This window comes from Lissotriton helveticus, chromosome 7, assembly GCF_964261635.1.
Source record: "Lissotriton helveticus chromosome 7, aLisHel1.1, whole genome shotgun sequence".
NCBI classification, from domain to species: Eukaryota; Metazoa; Chordata; class Amphibia; order Caudata; family Salamandridae; genus Lissotriton; species Lissotriton helveticus.
Window position 1 is genome coordinate 1773048139 of NC_136068.1, and position 26265 is coordinate 1773074403.

At 50.3% G+C, this 26265-nt stretch overlaps 1 protein-coding gene across 2 annotated transcripts in view; it reads left to right on the plus strand.

The window, feature by feature from the left end:
* Positions 1-26265, plus strand: part of LOC144770760 (heat shock cognate 71 kDa protein-like) — a 127039-nt gene that overhangs the window by 52771 nt on the left and 48003 nt on the right. For both annotated transcript variants that reach the window (XM_078655508.1, XM_078655509.1), the window contains exons 5-7: positions 5487-6042; positions 6904-7106; positions 7879-8077. In XM_078655508.1, the coding sequence (XP_078511634.1) occupies positions 5487-6042; positions 6904-7106; positions 7879-8077 (958 nt within the window). The remainder of the gene's footprint in view (positions 1-5486; positions 6043-6903; positions 7107-7878; positions 8078-26265) is intronic.

A 26265-nucleotide genomic window follows, 5' to 3' on the forward strand; every position in this document is an offset into this window, starting at 1 on the left:
GATGACAATGTGGGCTTCGCCCAACTAACAAATAGGGCCGCAATATACCATGCCGTCAATCGACACTCTGACACGGTAGAAAAAGATTTTCTTCTAGAAACCTGTGACAAGCCACAAAAATCATCTCATGTCTTGCCAATGTTAAAAAGGTCTTCTCAAACACGCTCCTGAAGTGTTCAAAGACCCGGTTAGAGCTAGGGTTCTTAACCCCAGGATAAATAAAAAATACAAGGCAGCTCCCACTGACCCCATATACATTAAGGGTTAATTCCCTGGTCGTAGCTAATGCCCGCATAAGGGTAAATTCTCAAGGGTCCGGTGACACCCCACCTCCTGACAAAGAATCTAAATTATTAGACGCATCAGGCAAACGTATGGCGTCTCAAGGTGCAAACTATTGAAAGGTAGCCAACATACAAGCCCTCTTGGCAAGGTATGACAGGGCTCAATATGATGAGATGGAAAAGCTCATTCAACACCTACCTCAACAATAAAAGCTGAGGCAAGATGGCGGCCGCTGCTGTGGCCGGTGAAGTGCTGTGAAGCTGCGCTCTGCATGACTCCATTAACCCCCCTCTTAAAAAGCCTTTCTTGCACCTCTTACCCATTAGACGGCAGCGTACCAAGGGCGCCGACACCGCTGTTTCTTTTTCTGTGGAGAGTGTGGTTTTCAGAGCAAGCGTCTTTGCACGGAGTACGGAGCTGTCGGTTCAAGTCGGCAACACGGAGAGGCGGCTGGAGCTGTTGAGGAGGCGGCCCTCGGAAATGAGCAGTGAGGGTTTGGCCGGTAGTCGGCAAACATGCTGCCAGCTGTGATTAGAGTGGAAGCTCTACGGTGGAGAGCGGCTAACGCGGTGGCTGGGACGCCGTTGATGAAGAAAGTGACTTTGATCCGAGAATTACACGAAGAACGTCTTACGGAGTACGGTGAGTTACACTGGGGAGGGTAAAAAACAATTGTTTCTGCATTACGCACTACGCATTACACACGGTATTTTAGTGTCTGGCTATAAGACGATTTCACTGTAAGCCACAAGTGGGGAAACGCTTGACTGCTTGACTGCTTCGAGGTCCGGAAAAAGAGCCCCTGCAGTTATATATTCGTCTCATTTTGGTAAACATAAATGGCGAGAGGTAGAGGTGGCTCGAGGAATCGGGGTGCAGCGGCTATATCAGCCCCTATGAATATTCCAACAGAGGGGAATGCAGCAGGGAATATCGCAGACAATCCATCGCAGTCCTGTATCTTAGATGGAACTCTGGGGACTGTATCTAATGGCGTATATGTGAGGGAATAAACAATATGCAACAGGATGCTTTACCCACTTTGACTACCCCCAGCCCTCAACCGCTCCAAAAAAAAGCCGCTATATTCTCAAGTAAAGGCCCACAAGATGGGGCAGTGAGACAGCGAGTCGTCCCGGCAATCTTCAATAAAAAAAATAACAAGTCCAAAGGCGACGTCTCTAACTTGGAGCCTCATAACGATCAAGTGATGGCTGGACCCCAATATGACCCGCAGAAAACTCCGCTACCTGATAATGATCCACCTGTAATCTCCCAGCTCGAATCGACAGAGGAAATTGAAATTGCTAATAGTAAGGATGGGGTGGATAATATTATAGGTCCAGATACCAATCTGGGGGTTGAGAGCGGCAACGGGTCAGAATATGCAGGCTCTGATGGAAAATGTTATTCAATGTCAGATCTGACCTCTCCATCAGATAAGGAAAATGAAGGAAATGATGAGGACAGCCTAAGTAACCTAGGTAACTGGGGGACAATGCCAAATGACGAAGAACAGGACGGCTATGAACATGGTGTAACCTGTGAGACAGTTGGGAAGATGCCAGAAGTAGCAGGAAATTTAGACCAGAACCAAGGTACTCCATGTGCCCAGTTCAATTTGGATGAAGAGGAGATAAATGAAGATGCAGTCACCTTAGGGTTGATGCATGCTGTCGTTGCATCAGATTTATCCTCAGTTGCAACAGGGAGACTGGCTATGTGCAATAGACCTACAGGATGCATACTTCCATGTGCCCATTGCACACACACACAGGAAGTTCCTGCGATTTCAAGTCGGCACCATTCACTATCCGTACACGGTACTTCCATTCGGGCTGAAGTCTGCGCCCAGGACTTTCTCGAAGTGCATGGCAGTGGTAGCGGCACACCTGAGGAAGAACAAGGTTTTTGTCTACCCGCACCTGGACGATTGGTTGATCAAGGCCTCCTTCTCGGAAGCTCAAGCGCACTTCCAGAAGACGTGAGTTCTATTGAACAAGCTGGGGTTGCACATCAACATGTCCAAGTCTGTCCCGACTCCGGTCCAGTGCATTCAGTACTTGGGGGCCACCATCGATACGATGTCAGCAAGCGTGTCTCCTTCGGAGGGGCGACGATTATCACTCCTTCGGAAGGCTCAGGCTCTTTTGACCACTCCATCTACGACAGTGAGGACGGTGTCTTCTCTACTGGGATCGATTGCCTCTTGTACCTTCCTGACGCCACATGCGCGGCTGCAGGAGTGCTTGGAAGATCAGTGGGACCAGAGGAGAGGATCTTGGGACGACAAGATACGACTGTCTCTGCATGCTCTTCAGTCGCTGAAGTGGTGGTGTTCAGCGGAGAATCTCCTCAGAGGGGTTCCCATCCACAAGGACATTCCCACTCAGACTATCGTGACGGATGCTTCTCTCCAGGGATGGGGAGCACACTCCGGAGACTTACAGATTCAAGGAACGTGGTCCCCGACGGAGTCCACGTACCACATCAATTTCCTGGAACTCAGAGCTGTTCACTTGGCACTGAAGGCTTTTCACCCGTCCTTCCAGACCAACTCAATGCTTGTACAGACGGACAATACGACCACGATGTATTACCTCAACAAGCAGGGGGGCTCGAGATCACGCACCCTGTCGCAGGAGGCGCAGGCGATCTAGCACTGGCTTCTGGCCCGAGGACTGACGATAACGGCCACCCATCTGCAAGGTGTGCAGAATGTTCAGGCAGACGCACTGAGCAGACTGATTCAGGAAAACCACGAATGGGTCATAAACGACGAAGTACTAGGAGAAGTCTTCGCAAGGTGGGGAACTCCAGACATAGATCTGTTCGCCACCGCAGAAAACAGCAAATGCCGAGACTTCGCCTCCAGGTACTACCAGCTGGGGAATGCGTTATGGATCAACTGGTCGAACAGCTTTCTGTACGCTTTTCCACCCATTCCCCTGATTCCGACGGTTCTCATCAAGCTGTCCCAGTCCAGGGCGCGGATGATACTGATTGCCGCGGAATAGCCCATACAGTGGTGGTTCACGGACCTGCTTCACCGGTCTCTCCTTCCTCACATGAAGCTGCCGTGCAGGCCGGACCTTCTCACGAAGTTCGGGGGGCGGATGTTGCACCCCAACCTCTCGTCTTTGAGTTTGGCGGCATGGCTCCTGAGAGAGTGCAATATGGCCATCTGAATCTCCCAGAATATTGCATGGACATACTGAAGGAGGCTAAGAGACCTTCCACTAGGACTTCTTATGCTTACAAGTGGAAGAGGTTTTGCATCTGGTACAAGTCCAAGAACTATGACCCTACGACATGCAAGGAAGATGTCATCCTTCCATATCTACTACATCTGGCGCAGTCTGGCCTTAATGTCCATTCCGTTAAGGTTCATCTGGCTGCTTTGACTGCCTACAGGAAATTGCCTTCACAGACTTTCTTCTTCCAGATCCCTGTGATCAAAGATTTTTTGGAAGGCTTGAAGAAAGTATTCCCTCCTGTCAGGCTTCCTTCTCCTTCCTGGGAATTGAATGTGGTGCTGTCCAGATTGATGAAGGATCCTTTTGAACCTATTCATTAGGCTTCGTTGCAGCACCTGTCCTGGAAGGCGGCGTTCCTCGTGGCCATTACATCGGCCCGCAGGGTGAGTGAAATTCAGGCCTTGTGTTGCCGAGAACCTTATACTGTATTTCATGCTGCTAAGGTTATGCGTACTCGCCCTAAATTTCTTCCCAAGGTTATTTCTGATTTTCATGTCAACCAGACTATAACTTTGCCTACGTTTTCTCAGAATCCTTCATCTCCAGCGGAAAGGTCTTTACATTCCCTGGATGTTAGGAGGGTGTTGAAATTTTATCTGGATAAGACCAAAGATATTCGTAGGTCAGACCAATTGTTTATCAATTATGGATCAGTCAGGACGGGTCTTGCTACCTCGAAACAGTCCATCTCGAGGTGGATTGTGTCCTGTATACAGTTGTGTTACCAGAAGGATAATAAGACCTTAGGGGGTAAACCTAAGGCTCATTCCACCAGAGGCAAAGCTGCCACGACTGCTTTGCTTCGTAATGTTCCAATTGCGGGAATCTGCAAGGCAGCCACTTGGAAGTCGGACCATACCTTTGCTAAGCATTACTGTCTGGACACTGATGCCAGGACCGACGCTCAGGTTGGGCAGGCTTCGCTGCGAAATCTGTTCGCACAGTAGTGGTGTTATTTCTCTTCTCTCCACCGCCGCTTTGGTGTGGGGATGGGCTTGCCATTCTATTCACTAGATTATGACTATACACAGAGATCCCCCTACTACAGAAGGAGTAGTTTCTGTCCTGTAACTTCAGTTCTGTAGTATGGGTATCTCTGTTCTAGTCATAAGCGCCCGCCCGCCTCCCCGGTGGAGAGAGATTTATGTAAGGAATGCTACAGGTCTGGCGTGTTACGCCTTCAAAAAGAACTGAAAGTAAAAGGGACCTGCAGTGCATTCTGGGATACTGTGAAGTTCTGGAAAGTTCTCTTAAAGGCACAGTATCCGGTTCTGAGCCACATAATGGCAGCCTATGGGGCTTGTCTGTCCATGTCCTCCTCTCTATCATTCCAGAGGGATTTTGCTGTTAAAGCAAGGGAAATCTGGACAGGCTTTGCTGTTTGTGGATTTTTGGTGGAATTTCTAGTTGAAGTACTGGACAGTGTAGCCTGTGGATATAGGCTGCATTATCGGTCTTTAATTCTCTCTTAAGTGTCTGTGCAGTTCTGCATTTTTTGACACCTTAAGAGATTATTTTTTATTGCTCCGGGGTCCACGCACATGGGCGGGACTATTCACTAGATTATGACTATAACAGAGATACCCCTACTACAGAACTGGAGTTACAGGACAGAAACTACTCCTACCTTTTCATTTATGAAGCAAAAAAACTGTAAATGTTAAGACCTAATCAGATATTGCATCTTCCCTTATATATTACACACAGTAACTATTCCTGGACATCTTCCAGCTGGCTAGAGAACAGGTCTTACAGGTTGGTAGTTTATCATGATTATTTAAAACAAAGTTCATAGTTGACAAACGTATAGAGGAGATAGCGAGTGTGTTTTATTGAACAATCTAAGCTGGAGTGGCTCTCCACATAACAAGAGATCATTGCACATTGAAAGCCTGGTGGCCGGGCTTGTCACGCGCTCATGGCTTGCTCTTTACTCCTCCTCAGGTGGGCGGCGAGCGGAACGTGCTGATCTTTGACCTGGGCGGCGGTACCTTCGATGTCTCCATCCTGACCATCGAGGATGGCATCTTCGAGGTGAAGTCCACGGCGGGCGACACCCACTTGGGGGGCGAAGATTTCGACAACCGTATGGTCAACCACTTTGTGGGAGAGTTCAAGCGCAAGCACAAGAAAGACATCACCGACAACAAGCGCGCAGTGCGCCGCCTGCGCACGGCCTGCGAGCGCGCCAAGCGCACCCTGTCCTCCAGCACCCAGGCCAGCATTGAGATTGACTCCCTCTACGAGGGGGTGGACTTCTACACGTCCATCACCCGAGCTCGCTTCGAGGAGCTCAACGCCGACCTCTTCCGCGGGACCCTGGAGCCCGTGGAGAAGTCCCTGCGCGACGCCAAACTCGATAAGGCCCAGATCAACGACATTGTCCTGGTGGGAGGCTCCACCCGCATCCCGAAGATACAAAAGCTGCTGCAGGACTTCTTCAATGGGCGGGAACTCAACAAGAGCATCAACCCCGACGAGGCCGTGGCCTACGGGGCCGGTGAGTGGCGAGCGTGGCGAGCTAGTCCGGTCTACCTGGCTACGCGCAGCCAAAGGGACCAGCTTGTTCAGCAGATGATTCCACATAGCCAGAGTGGACGTGTGGAAATGGGGGTGTCAGGAGGTTAGGGGGTGGATGAGCGAGTTGAGATTGCATGAATGCTGAGGTTAAAGCCTGTCCTGAGAGTCGAAAGAGCCATGGTGTGCAAATCTGATGGCTGTTTTCACAACAAGCTTTTGAACTGGTATGGAATGGAAGTGTTGCTATTCCATAAACATGGACAAAGAAGAGTTCATTTCAAAGAGCTCTTAGACTTTTTATATATTTATTCCTTGTGGGAAAAGACTTCAATTTATGATAGTCTAGTGCTATTTCGCTCTGCTTGGATATCACTTTAGCTCCCTCAACACAAGTGATCAATTATGGAATTCTTGTTAAAAAAAATTTTTTTTTGTAATTTTTAAATTTGCAGTAGGCATGGTATATTTTATTTAGCCACTAGGGTGCAGTTTAGCAGTAGCTCGATGTAGCTGAGACATTGTGCCATGTTTACATGTATCTAGAGCTTCAGCGCAGGCTGGCTGCCTGCACTGCAGGTGCATCCGACCAGGCAGAGCTTTCATCTTCTGGAAAGTATTGCAAGGAATGTGGGCTGCGCCTGCAGCAGATGCAGCCCTGGAGGTACTTACCGCAGCTTAACTGCTGGTGCGCTGCACAACACTACAAAGGGCATGCACCCCAATTTGTATATAGGCTGCAACTGTGGTGCAAGAACAAGGGAAGGAAGCCTGTGTGGGGGCAGTATCCACATGCCATCTGAATGGCACCATGTGACGTGTTTGTGGCCTCTTCTCTTTGCAGCTGTCCAGGCGGCCATCCTGTCTGGGGATAAATCCGAGAACGTGCAGGACCTGCTGCTGCTGGATGTGACCCCCCTGTCCCTGGGCATCGAGACTGCAGGAGGCGTCATGACCGCCCTCATCAAGCGCAACACCACCATCCCCACCAAGCAGACACAGACCTTCACCACCTACTCCGACAACCAGCCGGGTGTGCTCATCCAGGTGAGCTGTGGCGAGCCGCAATGGGACGGGGCTTGTGCAGGGTGGTTGGGCAGCGAGGGGTAGGTTGTTTTTGTAGTCTGATGCATTTTGCACGCTGTTGATAAATTTGGATTAAAGTTTGTTTTCCTAATGGTTTAATAGTCAAAAGGTCTAGGCGTAGGTGTAGTTAAAACCCATAATGCAATCTCCGGAATTGTTTCTATTCAGCCATCGAATGCTTGTTGCTTGGAGTGTAAGGTTTGAGAAGCAGACAATTATTTACTGTTAATGTTGGGAATTCAGGGTAATAAAAGCGATTTCATAAAGGAAGGGATTGACTCAGAATGAGTCAATCTACTGATATATCTGGCCCTTAGTTAAGAGACGAGGAGCAAGTCCTCATAAAAAATAAAAAACGAAACTGTATTGTATTTAAAATTCAAATTTTTAAGAGATTCTAAGAGATATGGGGAGGGGTTTTCCAAAACGCCTGTTGGATAAAAAAAAAAAGATACATTGCAAGATTTCTCTTACTTTCTGAACCTGCTCTGAGACGGGGTGTTTCGGCAACACTATCTTGGAAAGTAATCAGCGCAACCCTTTTGGATTCTGACATTTAAGAAGTCCAGAAATGAGAGGCACCCATCCCATGCTGTTAGTGTTTTTTTCAAATTCTTTATATATTTTATTTCATGAATATTTTTCATTAAAAATGGGACAATATGGAACTGAAGGAATCCATGTATTGATCATAGCAGGCTAACCTCTATTTCCTTCTGCCAATTCACCCTAGGTCTATGAAGGAGAGCGCGCAATGACCAAAGACAACAACCTCCTTGGGAAGTTCGAGCTGACCGGAATCCCGCCCGCGCCGCGAGGTGTCCCTCAGATAGAGGTGACCTTTGACATCGATGCCAATGGCATCCTGAACGTGTCTGCTGTGGACAAGAGCACTGGAAAGGAGAACAAGATCACAATCACCAATGACAAGGGTAAGGGGGTTGGCTTGGCAGCTGTTTAAGGTGGGTGTTGGGCACACCTGCCAACTGCGTATCCTGGGCTCACTGTGCCACTGGAGTCAAGCTATCCTGGCTGATGAGGGGTGAAACCCCGAAACCGGTCCTAGGATGCATAATTCCAGTCCAGGGAGGACCTGGCTTGGCAGTTTGCGCCGGACTGTTCCCATGGGGCACAGGGTCAAGGCTGATTTGCATATGGCCAGGTCTAAACTGGGGTGGCATGTGAGCAAAAGAATGATGGATTTAACCCAGATCTCTTGACTAAGGGTGAATGTTTTGATTTGTTATGCACTCCGTCCAGCAATTGTGTGTCTTACGCTTATCACCAGCACACAATCCTGGGTAAGTTGCACTGGTTTCCGCCACTGGAGTTTTTGGTCTATCAAACACTTGCATAGAATATATACCAGGTTCCTTTGACTTCCTCAAACTTCACTGCTCTTGGCCCCAGAAAGAGTTAGGATCACTTCATAAAAAAAAACCTTCGCTAACCCAAACTAACCCTTATCCTGACCTCCGTGAGCTCCAGTAAACTTACATTTACCCACGTGTGACTTCTTTCTGTCGAATTGACCAAGGCTTATCTGTTCCTAATTCCTTTTCCGGATGGATACTTCTAACCGCACATTCCTCCCTGTATGGATCTCCGCAGGTGCCAGACTGTATCTGGAATCTCTTGCAGTATGGTCAATTACTGCCCCATATCTCTACTTCCTGACAGGACTAAAGAGTTTATTAGACTGTGAAGTCTTTCTATAGCATCAGGGTTTTGTGAGCACGCACTTGCCCTCACCGCTAAGGTAGCCGTGGTGTGAGCTGGTCAACCTTCATCACTGTGCAGATTGTCCTACCTGCCACCTTGATTCTGTTGGATTTTTCTGTTGCTTTCAACACATCGTCTAAACAGACCTTTCGAAATGAGCACTCTTGGGTTTTTAGCTGGCTGAACATTCCAGATTTTGGCCTCTTCATTGACTTCCACCATTCGATTCCTCGACTGCGGGGCCCCCAGGGCTTTACTTGTTGTTACAGATGATTCCGCTATTCCATCTAATCCATTCCTGTGGTTTTGATTAGTTTCTTTACAATGATAATACATAGACCATGTTGGAGATTTGATGAGATATTCTGCAGCCTAACTGCCGTCCCTCCAAAGTTTTTAAAATTAAATTACTTCTGAGTAAATGAGATTTAGCAGCAATAGGGCCGGGATCCCATGTCCTGCCAACCCCTTTCTGTTATGGCATCATCCTTTTGTAGACCCTGACACCAGCCTTCTCGGTCTGTATAAGACATGTAGAGTAAGAGTAAAAATGGTCTGTTTTATTTATGAAGGACCAGGCTAATGCAGTGCAGAAGTGAAGTGTGGAATGCTTGTTTGATCTCAGTCACTTGTAAATACTTCAGCCTCCATTCCAGTTTTCTTTCTTTTTTTGTTTTTTTTTTTGCTCACCATGCCACCTCAGATTGGAAGCAGACATACACCAGTCTTGGCCACAACACACTCCAGCCCAAACTGCCATGCCAGGTTCCCTCCAAACAGGAGCACAAGCAACCTCACACCAGTTTTTGACTGTTTGAACCGCTTCAGTAGGTGTAGCTTCAGTTATACAGCAAGGTGAGCACAGGACCTGCATCTGGGCATACCAGTCTGCATTGCATTAAAGAAAGCAAAAAAGGCTTATGCTGAGGTCAAGCCTTACTATTCCCATTATACTACCTATTTTACGCCTATTTAAATTTCTCACTAAGTGCACATTGTCCGTTCAGGGCGCCTGGACTCCATGATACTCTTAAGTATGCCCCGGGCTGCATGCAGCCCTTCTGGCCTTTACATCCTACCCCCGGTCAGCAGCAGCACTGGAATGCTGTTTGGGCGACTCGGCACTAACATTAAAAATAAGTAAAATAAATGGGCAAGATTGTGTTTACAGGCTAATTGAAGTTAAAGACGTGAAGTACCTAGGGCGTCCTGAATCCGTTTAACTTTAGGAACACCTTCATTTTTAAAGCTGTCTTACAACAAATGTGAAAAAAATATAATACACTTTTAGAATTTTGAGGAAAGTTTATTTCATGAACCTATCAGTACATCGAGAGGTAGTTTTTCAAAATTGATACTTTCAAACATGAATTTAAGCATACATGCTTCCACCTGCCCTAGCAGCAATGCCAGTAGGGAACTAAGAGGCAAGTCTGTTATGTGCACCCTTTCAGTGAACTGGGTTCAAGGGAGTAGCCAAAAAATTGAAATACCTCTGCCCCACCATTTTGAACCGGAACTCTAACGCCAGCAAGTGAGCCCCAACCTCTCAAGAGGAGCTCCCTTTTCTCTTGTATCTTATCTATTCGTCCTTTCACCCCTCCATCTACCTGTTGATTATCCACCTTTTCACCTTTCCAATGTTTCATCCAGTTATTCTTTCATCCATCATTTAGTCTAACAATTCCATATACTCACTCGTTGGCCATTTCCTCCAACCATTCACACATCCATCATCCATGCATTGATGCATCCATCCATCTATTCACCCATACATCTATCATTTGATTTAGCCATCCATCAATAAAGCCTTTCATACATTGATTTATCCCTTTGTCCATCCATTCTTCAATCCTCGCAGATTTCCGTTTCCTTTGCCACTCATCCATCAATCCATCTTCTTAGATTTCCAATTACTATATCCTTTCACCGTCTGATTCATCCATCCTCTCAGATTTCCATTTACTCGCCATCCTCAAACCCCACCCATCGTCTCGTATTTCGCTTTTACTCCGCTATCCATCCATACTCAGATTTCCACTTGCTCTGCTATCTATTCCTTGAGTTTTTTGATCACTCTACAATCCTTTCACCCACTCATCCGTCCATCAATCCGCTTAGAGTTCCATTTACTCTGCCATCCTTCTACTCTGCCCTCCTTTCACCACTGGCGTAACGAAAAGTGAGGGGGCCTCCCTGCACGGTACTTAGGGGGGCCCCCTCCGGGCTCAATCAGGAGCTGTCCTGGCCAGAGTTGGCTGCGGGGGCCTGTGTTACGCCCCTGCCTTTCACCCATGCCAATCCATCATCCTCTCAGATTTCCATTTACTTGGCCTTCCATCCATACTGATTTCCATTTACCACGCTATAAATTCACCCATCCATCCAGCATCCTCAGAACTTCATTTACTTTACCTTCCATCCACCCATACTCCGAGGTTTCCATTCACTCTACCATCCTTTAACCCGCCCACCCATTCTCTACGGTTTCCATTCACTGCCATTCTTTCATCCACCCATCTTCACACCTACTCAATCACCATTCTTTCACCTACTTACCCTTTTACTGCAACTGCAAAAAACATATCTTTAGAGGTTTCCTAAGTTTGGTGATGTCGGACACCAGTCTCAAATTTAATGGCAGAAAATTCCGCTTTATAGCAGAGGCTACCGAAAAGTACTGCAGCAGAAGGTTTTGATTTTTGGAACAGGCAGTAAGTTTATTCCTAGGTCTCTGAAAATACAATGGCTGGTTCAGGGTTAAACGGGGGATCTGAGCAGAGCCACAATTTGGAAAAATGGGTGTTCGAGGCATGTGGGCTGCTAAATTCATATCTGATGCATAGATCGCCGCCTAGTGTTGGGTCCGGATGATTGCACATTGTTGTCCTGGAAGAGTCTTCGAAGTATCACGAGATAGGTGGCTCCTCCCCTGGACTACAGTGCGCATGGGCATCGGCTCCATCCCCAGATTGTTTTTTTCCGCCATTGGGTTCGGATGTGATTTCGATGGCTCCCTGTCGGAATCGAAAAACCTTCCTTCTCAAGGCCAAAAGGCCTTCGGTATTCGCGTCGGTATTGTGTGCGAACGGTCCCGAGCATCGTCTGACTCTTCCGGTCAGATTTCAGCAGAGTGGTTTACCCTTCGCGCATCGAGGCCCTGTACTCGCAGCAAGACCCCGACGGCTTCATCATGGAACGGAGCCCGTTCAAGCGCTGCCCCGTGTGTGGGTCCAAATACCCACACATCGACGTGCATCCAGTTTGTAATAGATGTCTTTCGCCAGACCACGACGAAGACAACTGCATGGCCTGCTCCAAATTCAGGTCGAAGAAGACGCTCAAGCATCGGCGCGCGGCGCGACTTGAGGCCTTCCACGCAGCCCCGGCACCCGACGACATATTCGACGACCCCGCAGAAGAAGGCCACGGCCATCACCTTCAGATCTCACCACCATCGACGGAGGTCGAGGCGGATCCAGAGGAATACATCGAAGGACAGAGCCAAGACCTTGAATACGTCGAGGAGGTAGGGGACGACGAAGAAGTCTATGGGGCCGCGGAAGATAGCTCAGAGGACGAGCTATGCCCCGAACGTTACTCGATTCAGGCTCCGGTCACGGGATCGCCACTCGGCCTTACCCTCGACCCTGCACAGATATCCCCAGCCCCGCCTTCGGGCCCGGCTACGGATACACCGGAGGAGCCACCGTTGCGCGTATCGAAACCGAAACCGCAACTACTGTTGTCGACGGCGCCTAAAATGGCCGACATCACGCCAAAAACGAAACCGAAACCTTCGGTCTCCACGGCTCCGAAGATGGCCGCCGACTCAGCAAAAGTGAAACCGAAACTTACGGCTTCCACAACATCTAAAATGGCCGACGTCCCGTCCAAGCCAGCAAAGCCGACTCCGTCTTCAACTCCGTCCGCTTCCAGCCACACGAAGTCCAAGAAGACTGTCGACGCATCGGCGCCACAAACGGCGGCTAAGGACAAGTCCTCAAAGAAGGTCGTCCATCCCGCCTCGGCGCCTACGGCCCAGGATCCGACGACCGGAGGCGCTACTCATCGGCACAAGGATGCCGGGTCGGCATCGCCGGCGTCGGCGCCTACACCGACCGCAAAGCAGCGTCCCGTGGGAGGCCAAGAATCGTCGGTGCCCACTTCTGCTACGCCGAAGTCCTCCTAAGCAGACAAACATGAAGCATCGGTTACCAAACCCTCGGCTTCTTTTACAAAACAGGTCACCGACTCCCTCAAAAGGATTCGGGAGAAGGCACAGACGTCAACGTCTACCGCATCATCAGATCCGACACCGGTGTCCATACCGGCGAAGTCGTCCTCCAAGCTTCTCTACGTCCTGCCACCAAAGGTGGCGCCCAAAGCGTTTGTGGCCAAGACGGTGTCGAAGAACACCGACACGTCGGGATATTCGACGCCCAGTCCCAATTTGCAGCGGCCAAAGGCGTCAGGGGACAATTTAGAGCATTACATCGATGCCAACACAGGGAAATTGACACTTTATAAAAGAAAGATCACTTCCCAACCTTTAGAAGCATTTGTTATTCCACTGAAAAAGAAAAAACAAGCACAGGACATACCTCCACTTGTTGAACCTCTTCAGCCTCCGCCAAGGAGGAGTCCAACACCTTCCCCCCACCACTCAGGGGGTGAGGATGATGAACAGGATGACCAGTATAATTTTCCTACTGACACTGACCCTGATGTACACCAGGACCCATATGATGACGCTGGGGACCAGGACAGCCATCAAGTAGTACATGACCCTCAGGTTTTTGGAACACGTACATCACCTACTGAGGACTCAGCAGCATTCACTGCTTTAATAGAACGGGCAGCTGCAACTCATAATGTGGACATGCACTCTGACCTGGTGGAGGAAGATTTCCTGTTTGACACCTTTTCTGTCTCCGAAAGAACAGTCAAAACACTCCCCATGCTGAAGGGTGTCCTTAAACATGCACCAGAGATCTTTAAGGAACCAACAAGGGCAAGAGTGGTAAACCCACGTATTGAGAAGAAATACAGGCCAGCACCTGGAGACCCTGCTTATATTCGGGGACAGTTGCCTTTGGACTCATTGGTGGTCGCAAACGCCCGCAAACGGGCCAACTCCCAAACAACGGGTGAAGCTCCTCCCCCGGACAAAGAGTCGAAAGTGCTTGAGGCTTCTGGCAAGCGGGTGGCTGCGCAGGCTGCCAATGTATGGCGTATAGCAAATACACAAGCACTACTGGCGCGTTACGATAGGGCGCATTACGACACCCTAGGACAGCTCCTTCAACATCTACCTGATGAGTATAAAGAAGCAGGCGAAATGCTCATTCAAGAGGGGAAGCTTATATCAAATGCTGCCATTAAGTGTGCACTTGATGTCGCGGACACAGCAGCTAGGGGTATTAACACTAGCGTCATGCTAAGGCGCCAAGCCTGGCTTCGTATATCTGGGTTTAAGCAGGACATCCAGACTACGATCCTCAACCAGCCAGTCAATCCTGACAGACTGTTTGGCCCTGATGTAGACACCAGACTTGAAAAAATTAAGAAAGACAACGAGACTGCTAAGTCCATGGGGGCTCTCCAATCACAACAGTTCAGAGGCAACACTTTTCGTCGCTCAGGTGCACGTGGTGGTACCAGAGGACACTTGGGACAACAAACACAATTCGCAAAAGGTGGTGCGCAATCCTCGTACCCCAAGCAGGGTAGAGGGGGTTACCGAGGTAACAATGCCAAGGGCAGGGGCAGAGGAAACAACAGCTCACGTTCCTCTGCCACCACCAAACAGTGACTCCCTGTCGCTGCCCCCTGACCATCCAACACCTGTCGGGGGAAGACTACAGCAGTTCCTGCCAGTCTGGTCGTCCATCACCACAGACAGGTGGGTGAGAAAACTAATCCAGTACGGTTATTGCTTGGAGTTAACATCCACTCCTCCCAACATCCCCCCAAGACAACGTCCTATGTCGGCAGAGCACAAGCGGCCCCGGATCCGGAGAACATCTTCGGCGACCAGGAAGAAGAGGTCCAGGGTCACCATCTACAAATCTCCCCATCACAGACGGAGGTCGAGGCGGATCCGGGAGACGACGACGGAGTCGCGGGTCAAGTCCTCGAATACGTCGAAGAGGTAGGAGACGACGATGAGATTTATGGGGCCGCGGCAGACAGCTCGGGGGACGAGCTCTGCCCTGAAGGTTACGAAGATACCGACCGGGACACGGGATCGCCTGTCGGCCTTACCCAGGACCCGTTGCCGCAAGCCACAGCCCCGCCTTCAGGCCCGGCTACGGACTCACTTGCTGGGCACGCCGTTTCGAAACCGAAACTGAAACCATCGGGGTCGTCAACACCTAAAATGGCCGACCCGAAATCGAAACTGAAACCTAAGGACTCGAGTGTCCCTAAGATGGCTGCCGTGCCAGTGAAGAAATCGGTGCCCGTCGCCCCATCGGCTCCGTCGACCTCCGGTCCGCAGAAGCCGAGGAAGTCTGTCGATTCCGATGCTCCAAAATCGAAACCGACGCCCGAGGAAGGGGCCTCCAAGAAAGATGGTCGGCACGGATCAGCGGCTACGGCGCCGTCCAAGCCCGCCAAGGTCGGCTCCAAAGAGGCTACGCACAAGAAGTCTGCGCCCCGGCCTCAGGAATCGGAGGTGCCGAAGACGGTTTCCGCGCCCAAAACGCACAAGGCCCACGAAGAAGTCGGATCCGAGGGACAGCTCAAAGCATCCTTGTCGGCGACGAAACCCACTGGCAGTGTACCGTCCCCCATTGCGGAGTCACTGCAGTGGATCAGGGAGAAAGCCTTTGCTCCATCGGCTCCGATGCCATCACCGCAGCCGCAAAAGGACACTCCGGCAAAGCCTTCTGGAAAACTCCTCTTTCTCTTGCCACCTAAGGAGGCGCCGAAAGCGTTTTCGACGAAATCGGCTCCGAAACAGGGTTCCTCGCTGGCTGACCCTCTTCCACGTCGTGTACTCGAATCGGAAGACGATTCAGAGCGTTTCATCGATGCTGCCACCGGCAAGCTGACACTCTATAAAAGGAAGATCACTTCTGAGCCGGTGGACTCCTACATCATCCCACTGAAGAAAAAGAGGGTGCCCCTTGACGCCTCAGGCCTCACGGAACCGATCCAGCCTCCTCCAAGACGGAGCCCCACTCCCTCCCCAGAACACTCTGTGGGTGAGGGGTATGATGAGGATGAGCAGTACAATTTTCCTATCGATGAACCTGATGTACAACCGGATTCATACGATGACACTGGTGACCAGAACACCCAAGGTGTGGGCCAAGACCCGCAGACCTTTAATGCACGTGCATCCCCGACTGAGGACTCAGCAGGATTTCATGCACTAATTGAAAGGGCGGCGGCCAATCATGATGTGGACATGCATGCCGACCCGGTTGAGGAAGACTTCCTTTTCGACACCTTTGCAATATCTGAAAGGACAGTAAAAACACTTCCTATGCTGAAAGGTGTCCTCAAACATGCTGGGGACATTTTTAAGGAGCCTACGAGGGCGAGAGTGGTCAACCCTCGCATTGAAAAGAAGTACAGGCCTGCACCTGCGGACCCCGCCTACATCCGGGGACAATTGCCACTGGACTCTCTTGTGGTTGCCAATGCCAGGAAACGTGCCAACTCCCAGACAACGGGTGAAGCTCCTCCCCCGGATAAGGAGTCCAAAGTGCTAGAGGCAGGAGGCAAAAGAGTAGCTGCACAGGCAGCAAACTTTTGGCGCATAGCCAATACACAGGCGCTCCTGGCGCGTTACGATAGGGCGCACTACGACACCCTAGAACAGGTTATACAACACCTGCCCCCACAGTTCCAAGAAGGCACCAAAATGCTTATTGAGGAAGGAAAGCTTATATCAAACGCAGCCATCAAGTGTGCACTTGACGCTGCGGACACAGCTGCTAGGGCTATCAACACTAGCGTTATGCTGAGAAGACAAGCGTGGCTCCGCATCTCAGGGTTTAAGCAGGATATTCAGACAACAATTCTTAATCAGCCAGTCAATCCTGATAGTCTGTTTGGTCCGGATGTTGACACCACCCTAGAGAAAATAAAGAAAGACACAGAAACTGCTAAGTCTATGGGGGCCCTACAGTCCCAACAGTTTCGTGGCAGCAATTTTCGTCGCTCAGGTGCACGTGGCGTCACCAGAGGACAGATGGGTCAACAATCCCAGTTCTCCAAAGGTGGGGCGCAATCCTCGTTCACTAAACAGAACAAGGGAGGTTACAGGAATAACAGCAACAGAGGTCGCGGCAGAGGAAACAACAGCTCCCGCGCCTCTACTCCAAGCAAACAGTGACTCTCTGTCACTGCCCCCCGACCACCTAACACCTGTCGGGGGGAGACTGCAGCAGTTCCTGCCCGTCTGGAGAAACATCACCACAGACAGGTGGGTGCGACAACTAGTCCAGTATGGTTATTGCCTAGAGTTGAAATCCACTCCACCCAACATCCCACCAAGGCAAAGGCCTATGTCCGCAGAGCACTTGCACTTATTGCAGCAGGAAGTGGTGGCGATGCTGCAAAAAGGCGCAATCGAGCTCGTGCCGGTGGGGGAGGAAGGCACAGGGGTATATTCCCTGTACTTCCTTATTCCAAAGAAGGACGGTTCTCTCAGGCCCATTCTCGATCTACGTCCCCTCAACCTGTACATACTATCGGAACATTTCCACATGCTTACACTGCAGCAGATTCTTCCCTTGCTAAACCAGGGAGACTTCTTAGCAACCTTGGATCTCAAGGATGCTTATTTCCACATTCCACTACACCCGTCACACAGGAAATACCTCAGGTTCACTATTCAAGGCAGGCACTACCAGTTCAAAGTCCTACCCTTCGGAGTCACAACAGCCCCGAGGGTGTTCACCAAGTGTCTAGCGACAGTGGCGGCGCACCTCAGGAGGCAGAATATCCATGTCTACCCCTACCTAGACGACTGGCTCGTACAAGCCAAGTCAGAGCAACAGTGCGCCGCAGACATGTCGACTACAATTCGCCTGCTTCACGATCTGGGTTTCTCCCTGAACTACCCAAAATCGCATCTTCAGCCGGCACATGTCCGGCAGTTCCTGGGTGCTACGATCAACACCCTGACAGCCATGGCTCAGCCAAACCAAGTCAGAATCGACAGCATTCAGTCGCTGATCCAACGATTCAGACCACGACACTCCCTGCCAGCGAGAGTGTTCATGCAGTTGATAGGCATGATGGCCTCCTGCATCTTCATAGTCCCTCACGCACGGTTGCATATGCGCCCGCTCCAGGAGTGCTTAGCGAATCAGTGGACACAGGCTCGTGGGCAATTGACAGACCTAGTGTTGGTTACCAGTCGGGCATACGACTCTCTGCATTGGTGGACTCCACACAACCTTTGCAAGGGCCGACTGTTCCAAGAGCCTGTGCCGCAGATTATCCTGACAACGGACGCATCTCTCCAGGGATGGGGAGCTCATGTGCTCACTTACACAGTGCAGGGACTATGGACGACGCAGCGACAGAAGATGCACATCAACTATCTGGAACTGATGGCAATCTTCATGGCGCTCAAGTCCTTCATTGTACATCTGAGCAACAAGGTTGTGCTAGTCCGGACGGACAACATGACCGCGATGTACTACATTCAAAAGCAGGGAGGCACCCACTCGCCACAGCTGTCTCATCTGGCTCAGAGCATGTGGAAGTGGGCCATTCAGAGGAACATTTTCCTCATGGCAGAACACCTCCCAGGAAAGGACAATCAGATGGCGGATCTGCTCAGCAGATACAGCCATCAGATGCACGAGTGGGAGATACACCCTTCTGTTCTCCACCCGTACTTCCAGCAGTGGGGTCATCCGGAGATAGACCTGTTTGCCACAAAGGAGAACGCAAAATGCCGACTCTTTGCCGCCAGGTTCCCTCACCCACAGTCGCAGGGGAATGCGATATGGATGAACTGGTCAGGCAAATTTGCGTACGCTTTTCCGCCAGCCCCTCTAATACCGCTGGTCGCAAGAAAGCTAAGGCAGCACTCCATGACTCTCGTCCTGGTTGCTCCAACGTGGGCACGCCAGGCTTGGTACACCACGTTCCTCGAACTCTCAGTGGTGCCGCATCAAAGACTGCGCCTCACGCCCAGTCTTTTGACGCAGAACCATGGAGACATTCAGCATCCAGATCCACAACAGCTCAACCTGGCGATCTGGCTCCTGAAGTCCTAGAGTTTGGATACCTTAACCTACCTCCAGAATGCATGAGTATCATCAAGGAGGCGAGGAAACCAACTACTAGAGCATGCTATGCTGCTAAGTGGAAGCGTTTTGTCATCTACTGTACGTCCAATGACATCAACCCACTAGATGCATCTATCCCCAACATCATCTGCTATCTGCTACATCTCTACAAGTGCAATCTGGCGTACACTTCCATTAGGATACATCTATCAGCCATAGCGGCTTATCTTCAGAACAGGCAGCACCTCTCTGTCTTCAGAGTGCCCGCCATTAAAGCCTTCCTTGAAGGTCTGAAGAGAGTCATTCCCCCAAGGACACCACCAGCTCCGGTGTGGAACCTCAACGTCGTTCTCACCAGACTGATGGGACCACCATTTGAGCCACTGCACTCGTGTGAGCTCCAATTCCTTACGTGGAAAGTGGCCTTTCTTATAGCTATTACGTCTCTGAGGCGTGTCAGTGAGCTGCAAGCGCTCACAATACAAGAGCCATTCATTCAAATTCACCCAAATAGGGTAGTGCTACGCACTAACCCTAAATTCCTTCCTAAGGTGGTGTCACAGTTTCATCTAAATCAGACCATTGACTTACCAGCATTCTTTCAAAACCCGCAAACGGTGGCGGAAAGGATGCTCCATACCTTAGATGTACGAAGGGCGTTGATGTACTACATAGACAGGACACAACACTTTCGAAAGACAAAGCAACTCTTTGTTGCCTTCGCACCACAACACAAAGGCAACCCAATCTCCAAGGCAGGGATAGCCAGGTGGATTGTTAAGTGCATCCAGATATGTTATCAGAAAGCGAAGCGCACTTTAACAATACCCCCCAGGGCGCACTCCACGCGCAAACTGGGGGCATCCATGGCTTTCCTGGGGAACATTCCTTTGGAGGACATTTGCAGAGCAGCCACGTGGGTCACACCACACACCTTCACAAAACACTACTGTGTTGATGTGCATTCCAAACAGCAAGCTGCTGTAGGACAGGCTGTTCTCAAAACACTTTTTCAGGTTTCTGCAGCTGGCACGGGCAACCGCCGCTGATGGAGGGACTGCTATGTATTCTATGCTAAGATATGAATTTAGCAGCCCACATGCCTCGAACTGAATATGCTACTTACCAGTATGCATCTGTTCTTGGCATGTAGGGCTGCTAACATTCATATCGCCCGCCCTCCTCCCCGGTGCCTGTCGCAGCTGCAGATATACTATTGTATTTATTCATTAGCATGGACATCCTTTACACTTTCACTCCATCTTCTGCCACAATGGCGAAAAACAATCTGGGGATGGAGCCGATGCCCATGCGCACTGTAGTCCAGGGGAGGAGCCACCTATCTCAGGATACTTCGAAGACTCTTCCAGGACAACAATGTGCAATCATCCGAGCCCAACACTAGGCGGCGATCTAATGCTAAGATATGAATGTTAGCAGCCCTACATGCCAAGAACAGATGCATACTGGTAAGTAGCATATTCATTATGCTGCAAAAAGGAGCAATCGAACTCGTGCCAGTGGAGGAGGAAGGAACAGGGGTCTACTCCCTGTACTTCCTCATCCCAAAGAAGGACGGATCGCTCAGACCCATTCTAGATCTGCGCCCCCTCAACATGTACATACTGTCAGAACATTTTCACATGTTGACACTGCAACAAATCCTTCCCCTTCTAAACCAAGGGGATTTCCTGGCAACCTTGGACCTCAAGGATGCTTACTTCCACATCCCACTCCACCCATCCCACAGAAAATACCTCAGGTTCACCATTCTCAACAAGCACTATCAGTTCAAAGTCCTACCCTTCGGGGTGACTACTGCCCCCAGAGTGTTTACGAAGTGTCTAGCGACAGTGGCGGCGCACCTCAGGAGACAAAACATACATGTCTATCCGTACCTCGACGACTGGCTCGTTCAAGCAAAGTCGGAAAGACAGTGCGCCTCACACATGTCCCACACTATTCACCTCCTTCACAGCCTGGGGTTCTCGCTAAACTACCCGAAGTCGCACCTTCAGCCAGCCCATGTGCAGCAGTACCTAGGCGCGACCATAAACACCCTGACTGCTATGGCTCAACCAAACACAGTCAGAATCAACAACATTCAGTCGCTAATCCAGAGGTTCAGACCGCAACACTCCCTGTCAGCGAGAGTGTTCATGCAGTTAATAGGCATGATGGCCTCCTGCATCTTCATAGTCCCGCACGCAAGGTTGCACATGCGTCCCCTCCAAGAATGCTTGGCAAATCAATGGACACAGGCTCAAGGACAACTGACAGACCTAGTGTTGGTGACCGGTCGGGCATACAACTCTCTGCATTGGTGGAATCCACACAACCTTTGCAAGGGACGACCGTTCCAGGAGCCGGTGCCACAGATTGTCCTAACAACGGACGCATCTCTCCAAGGGTGGGGAGCGCATGTGCTCCACTACACAGTGCAGGGACTATGGTCAACCCATCAACAAAGGTTGCACATCAACTACCTGGAATTGATGGCAATCTTCATGGCGCTCAAGTCCTTCAAGGTGCATTTGTGCAACAAGGTCGTGTTGATCCGGACGGACAACATGACAGCCATGTACTACATCCAAAAGCAGGGCGGTACTCACTCACCACAGCTGTCTCGTCTGGCTCAGAGCATGTGGAGGTGGGCCATTCAGAGGAACATCTTCCTCATGGCAGAACACCTCCCGGGCAAGGACAATCAGATGGCGGATCTGCTCAGCAGATACAGCCATCAAATGCACGAGTGGGAGATTCATCCATCAGTACTCCACCCGTACTTCCAGCAATGGGGTCATCCAGAGATAGACCTGTTTGCCACAAGGGAAAACGCAAAATGCCAAAGCTTTGCCGCCAGGTTCCCTCACCCAGAATCGCAAGGGAATGCGATATGGATGAACTGGTCAGGCAAATTTGCGTACGCTTTTCCCCCAGCGCCTCTCATTCCGCTGGTGGCAAGAAAGCTAAAGCAACACTCAATGACTCTCATCCTGGTTGCTCCAACATGGGCACGCCAACCATGGTACACCACGTTTCTAGAACTTTCCGTGGTACCGCATCAAAAGCTGCATCTCACACCCAGGCTCTTGACGCAGAACCATGGCGACATTCAGCATCCAGATCCGCAACAGCTCAATCTGGCGATCTGGCTCCTGAGGTCTTAGAATTTGGCTACCTCAAACTGCCTCCTGAATGCATGGACATCATCCGGGAGGCAAGGAAGCCCACGACCAGAGCTTGCTATGCAGCAAAATGGAAGAGGTTTGTCATTTACTGTACTAACCACAATATCAACCCGCTAGATGCATCCATCCCTAACATCATTTGCTATTTGTTACATCTTTACAAATGCAATCTAGCGTACGCTTCCATTCGGATACATCTATCCGCCATAGCGGCTTATCTCCGGAATAGGCAGCACCTCTCTGTTTTCAGGGTGCCTGCCATTAAAGCCTTCCTGGAGGGACTGAAGCGAGTCATTCCTCCAAGAATTCACCAGCTCCAGTGTGGAACCTCAATGTTGTCCTCACTAGGCTGATGGGCCCACCTTTCGAGCCACTGCATTCTTGCGAAATTCAATTTCTGACGTGGAAAGTGGCTTTTCTCATTGCTATCACATCGCTCAGACGTGTTAGCGAGCTGCATGCGCTCACAATCCAAGAGCCCTTCATCCAAATACATTCTAACAGGGTAGTGCTCCGCACTAACCCCAAATTCCTTCCCAAGGTGGTGTCACAGTTTCATATCAACCAAACTATTGACCTGCCAGCATTCTTCCAAAACCCACAAACCGTGGCGGAAAGAATGCTTCATACACTAGACGTTAGGAGGGCGTTGATGTACTACATCGACAGGACTCAACCATTTCGAAAAACACAACAACTTTTTGTTGCCTTCTCACCACAGCACAAAGGCAACCCCATCTCCAAAGCAGGGATAGCCAGATGGATAGTTAAGTGCATTCAAATCTGTTACCAAAAAGCTAAGCGCACTTTATCAATTCCCCCAAAAGCGCACTCCACACGCAAATTGGGGGCATCCATGGCATTCCTAGGGAACATTCCCTTAGAAGACATTTGTAGAGCAGCCACTTGGGCTACACCACACACGTTCACTAAACACTACTGTGTGGATGTGCATTCCAAACAGCAAGCAGCTGTAGGACAGGCTGTTCTCAAAACACTTTTTCAAGCTTCTGCAGCTGGCACGGGCAACCACCGTTAATGGAGGGACTGCTATGTAATCTATGCATCAGATATGAATTTAGCAGCCCACATGCCTCGAACTGAATATGCTACTTACCAGTATGCATCTGTTCTTGGCATGTAGGGCTGCTAACATTCATATCGCCCGCCCTCCTCCCCGGTGCCCGTAGCGGCTGCAGACACTCTCTTGCATTCATCATTAGCATGGACATCATTTACACTATTTAACTCCATCACTGCCAAAATGGCTAAAAACAATCTGGGGATGGAGCCGATGCCCATGCGCACTGTAGTCCAGGGGAGGAGCCACCTATCTCGTCATACTTCGAAGACTCTTCCAGGACAACAATGTGCAATCATCCGGACCCAACACTAGGCGGCGATCTATGCATCAGATATGAATGTTAGCAGCCCTACATGCCAAGAACAGATGCATACTGGTAAGTAGCATATTCATTATTGTACTAGACGCACTGATTTGAATATAATCTGGTCTTGCACCAGAACCCTGAGCCAGGAGGCCACAACTAGAGAAATGTAAGCTTAAATTGGAGCATCAGCCTGGCAGCATAGTTTTATACCCACTGCTGTCTTTTAATCTTGCAGGCTAGCAGATCAAGGTAGTAATGAGCAATAGTCAAGGCATGGGTACTCGTATTTCCAAGGGCCAAAAGGTTTGGTCTTTGGCGTGACTGAGGGCCGCATTGATGCCAGCAGGGGGTGAACGTGGAAAGTGGACATTGGGGAAGCGAAGCATATACATCTAATGGCTGAATCACACAATGTGAAACCAGAAAACCTGGGATCCATCCCGGCTTCCCCACTTGACAGCATTGTGTGATCCTAAGCAATTGTTTTTTTTCACTTTCATTTTAAAAACATCACTCCAGGATGTGAGCTGTACAAAACCTTCTACTGTGTTGTTTTTAAAAAGTATAATGTTGTCCATGTATAATAACACAGGTAAAGGTGTCATGAATCCTCCCCCGCTTTAGCAGTTACAGCGAGGGAGGGAGTGGGTGGGGCGGGTGATGGGCCTCTTATCTGCAAATTGGCAGATAAAGGCTCTAAATTAACAGAAGGATGGCCTTATAGAAAAAGGCCCTCTTGGAGATTAACGCTGATATATATAATACCTCGAAATGTAAATGACGAGGGCTTCCCTGTAGTCCCTCAGCTTCTGCAACAGAACTCGCTGGGGATGGTGCACATTTTGTGAATGGAGTATGCAGGGCCTCAGACTTATCCTGCGTGGTGACTGAGGAGGCAGGTAATTTGCTTCCACCACAATATGCGACGCGGACCTTTAGCTCCATTTCCAAAATGTTTCGTGGTGTGTATTCCTCTCGGGAGACCACCCTGTATTCTTTGCATCAGTTTCTCATGGTGGGAATTCTGGGGTTACCACTGTCCTCAGAGGCTACCTCTGAGGACATCTCTGAGCTCCTGTTGCTGTTCAGCAATGCCATGACTTGCTCTGTCGTGGCTGCTTTTTCAAAATAGTTCGTCTCCATCTGTGAGCCTCCCTCTTGCAGTGCATCAATGGTCAATGCCAGTTGATGTAAATATTTGATGCAACCTCCAACACTGGTGAGCCTTGTGGTACAGGCGAGGGTAAACCGGAGTTCGAGGCATGTGGGCTGCTGAATTCATATCTATAGCATAGATCGCCGCCTAGTGTTGGGTCCGGATGATTGCACATTGTTGTCCTGGAAGAGTCTTCGAAGTATCACGAGATAGGTGGCTCCTCCCCTGGACTACAGTGCGCATGGGCATCGACTCCATCCCCAGATTGTTTTTTTCCGCCATGGAGGCCCGGCAGTCGGCCCCGGCACCGGTGGACATCTTCGACAGAGAAGAAAAAGACGAACGGGAAGTTCATATGCAGATTTCCCCTCCGGCGGAGGAGATCGACTACGGATACGACGCGGACGTCGAGGTGGTCGAGGAAGAAGTCGTCGACGAGGTAGGAGACGACAATGAGGCCTACGGGGCCACAGAAGATAGCTCATGTGAAGAGCTAAGCCCCGAACGAACAATTACTAAGGCTCAGGTCGAGGGATCGCCACACGGCGTTACCCAAGACCTTCCACCCCAATCCACGGCCTCGCATACGGGCCCGGCTACAGACACTTCTACGGAGCCTACCTTGGTCAAAACGAAACCGAAACCTTCGGTGTCAACGAAAACGAAACCAATAGACACGCCGTCGAAACAAGACGTCTGTCCCTCCGGCCGCCTCCTCGTCTTCAGACACGTCGGGGCAGCTGAAACCAAAGAAGGCCGTCGACCTGGGGAAGTCGAACAAGGGCGCCGAGCCAAAGTCGGTCAAAGGCGCCGAGTCAGTCGGTCAAAAGCGTCGAGCCAAAATCGGCCAAAGGCGTCCATCCGAAGACTCGGGCCCCGCACCCAGTTCTTAAGTCCACCGACAAGTCAACGTCGGCGCGCGCCGAAGGAGGGCATGGTGTGCCGAAGAGGGCTGATCCTGTGCCTCGGCCGGATAAGAACAAGGCATCGACGCTCGAGTCTTCACTCGCAGGTGGACCGAAGACGTCTGTCGGGTCGACGAAACCGTCCGCTTCCTTTACGAAGCAGGTGTCTGATTCTCTACAGCGCATCAGGGACAAGGCTTCCGCGGCCGCACCCAAGGATGCTTCCACCGCGAAGCCAGCTACCACAACGCCAAAGTCTTCGACGCCAATCCTGTTTACGTTGCCGCCAAAGGTAGCACCAAAGGCCTTCGCACCAAAGGCCTTCGCACCACGGTCGGTCACCGAAGCGCCCGTCCCAGTGTCTACGGCGTCGAAGCCTTCTCAGCCGCTTGGGAGCTTGAAACCTCGACAACCCTCGGTGGAGGAGCAGTCGGAACACTTTATCGACGCCGACACCGGGAAACTAGCCCTCTACAAAAGGAAGATCACGGCA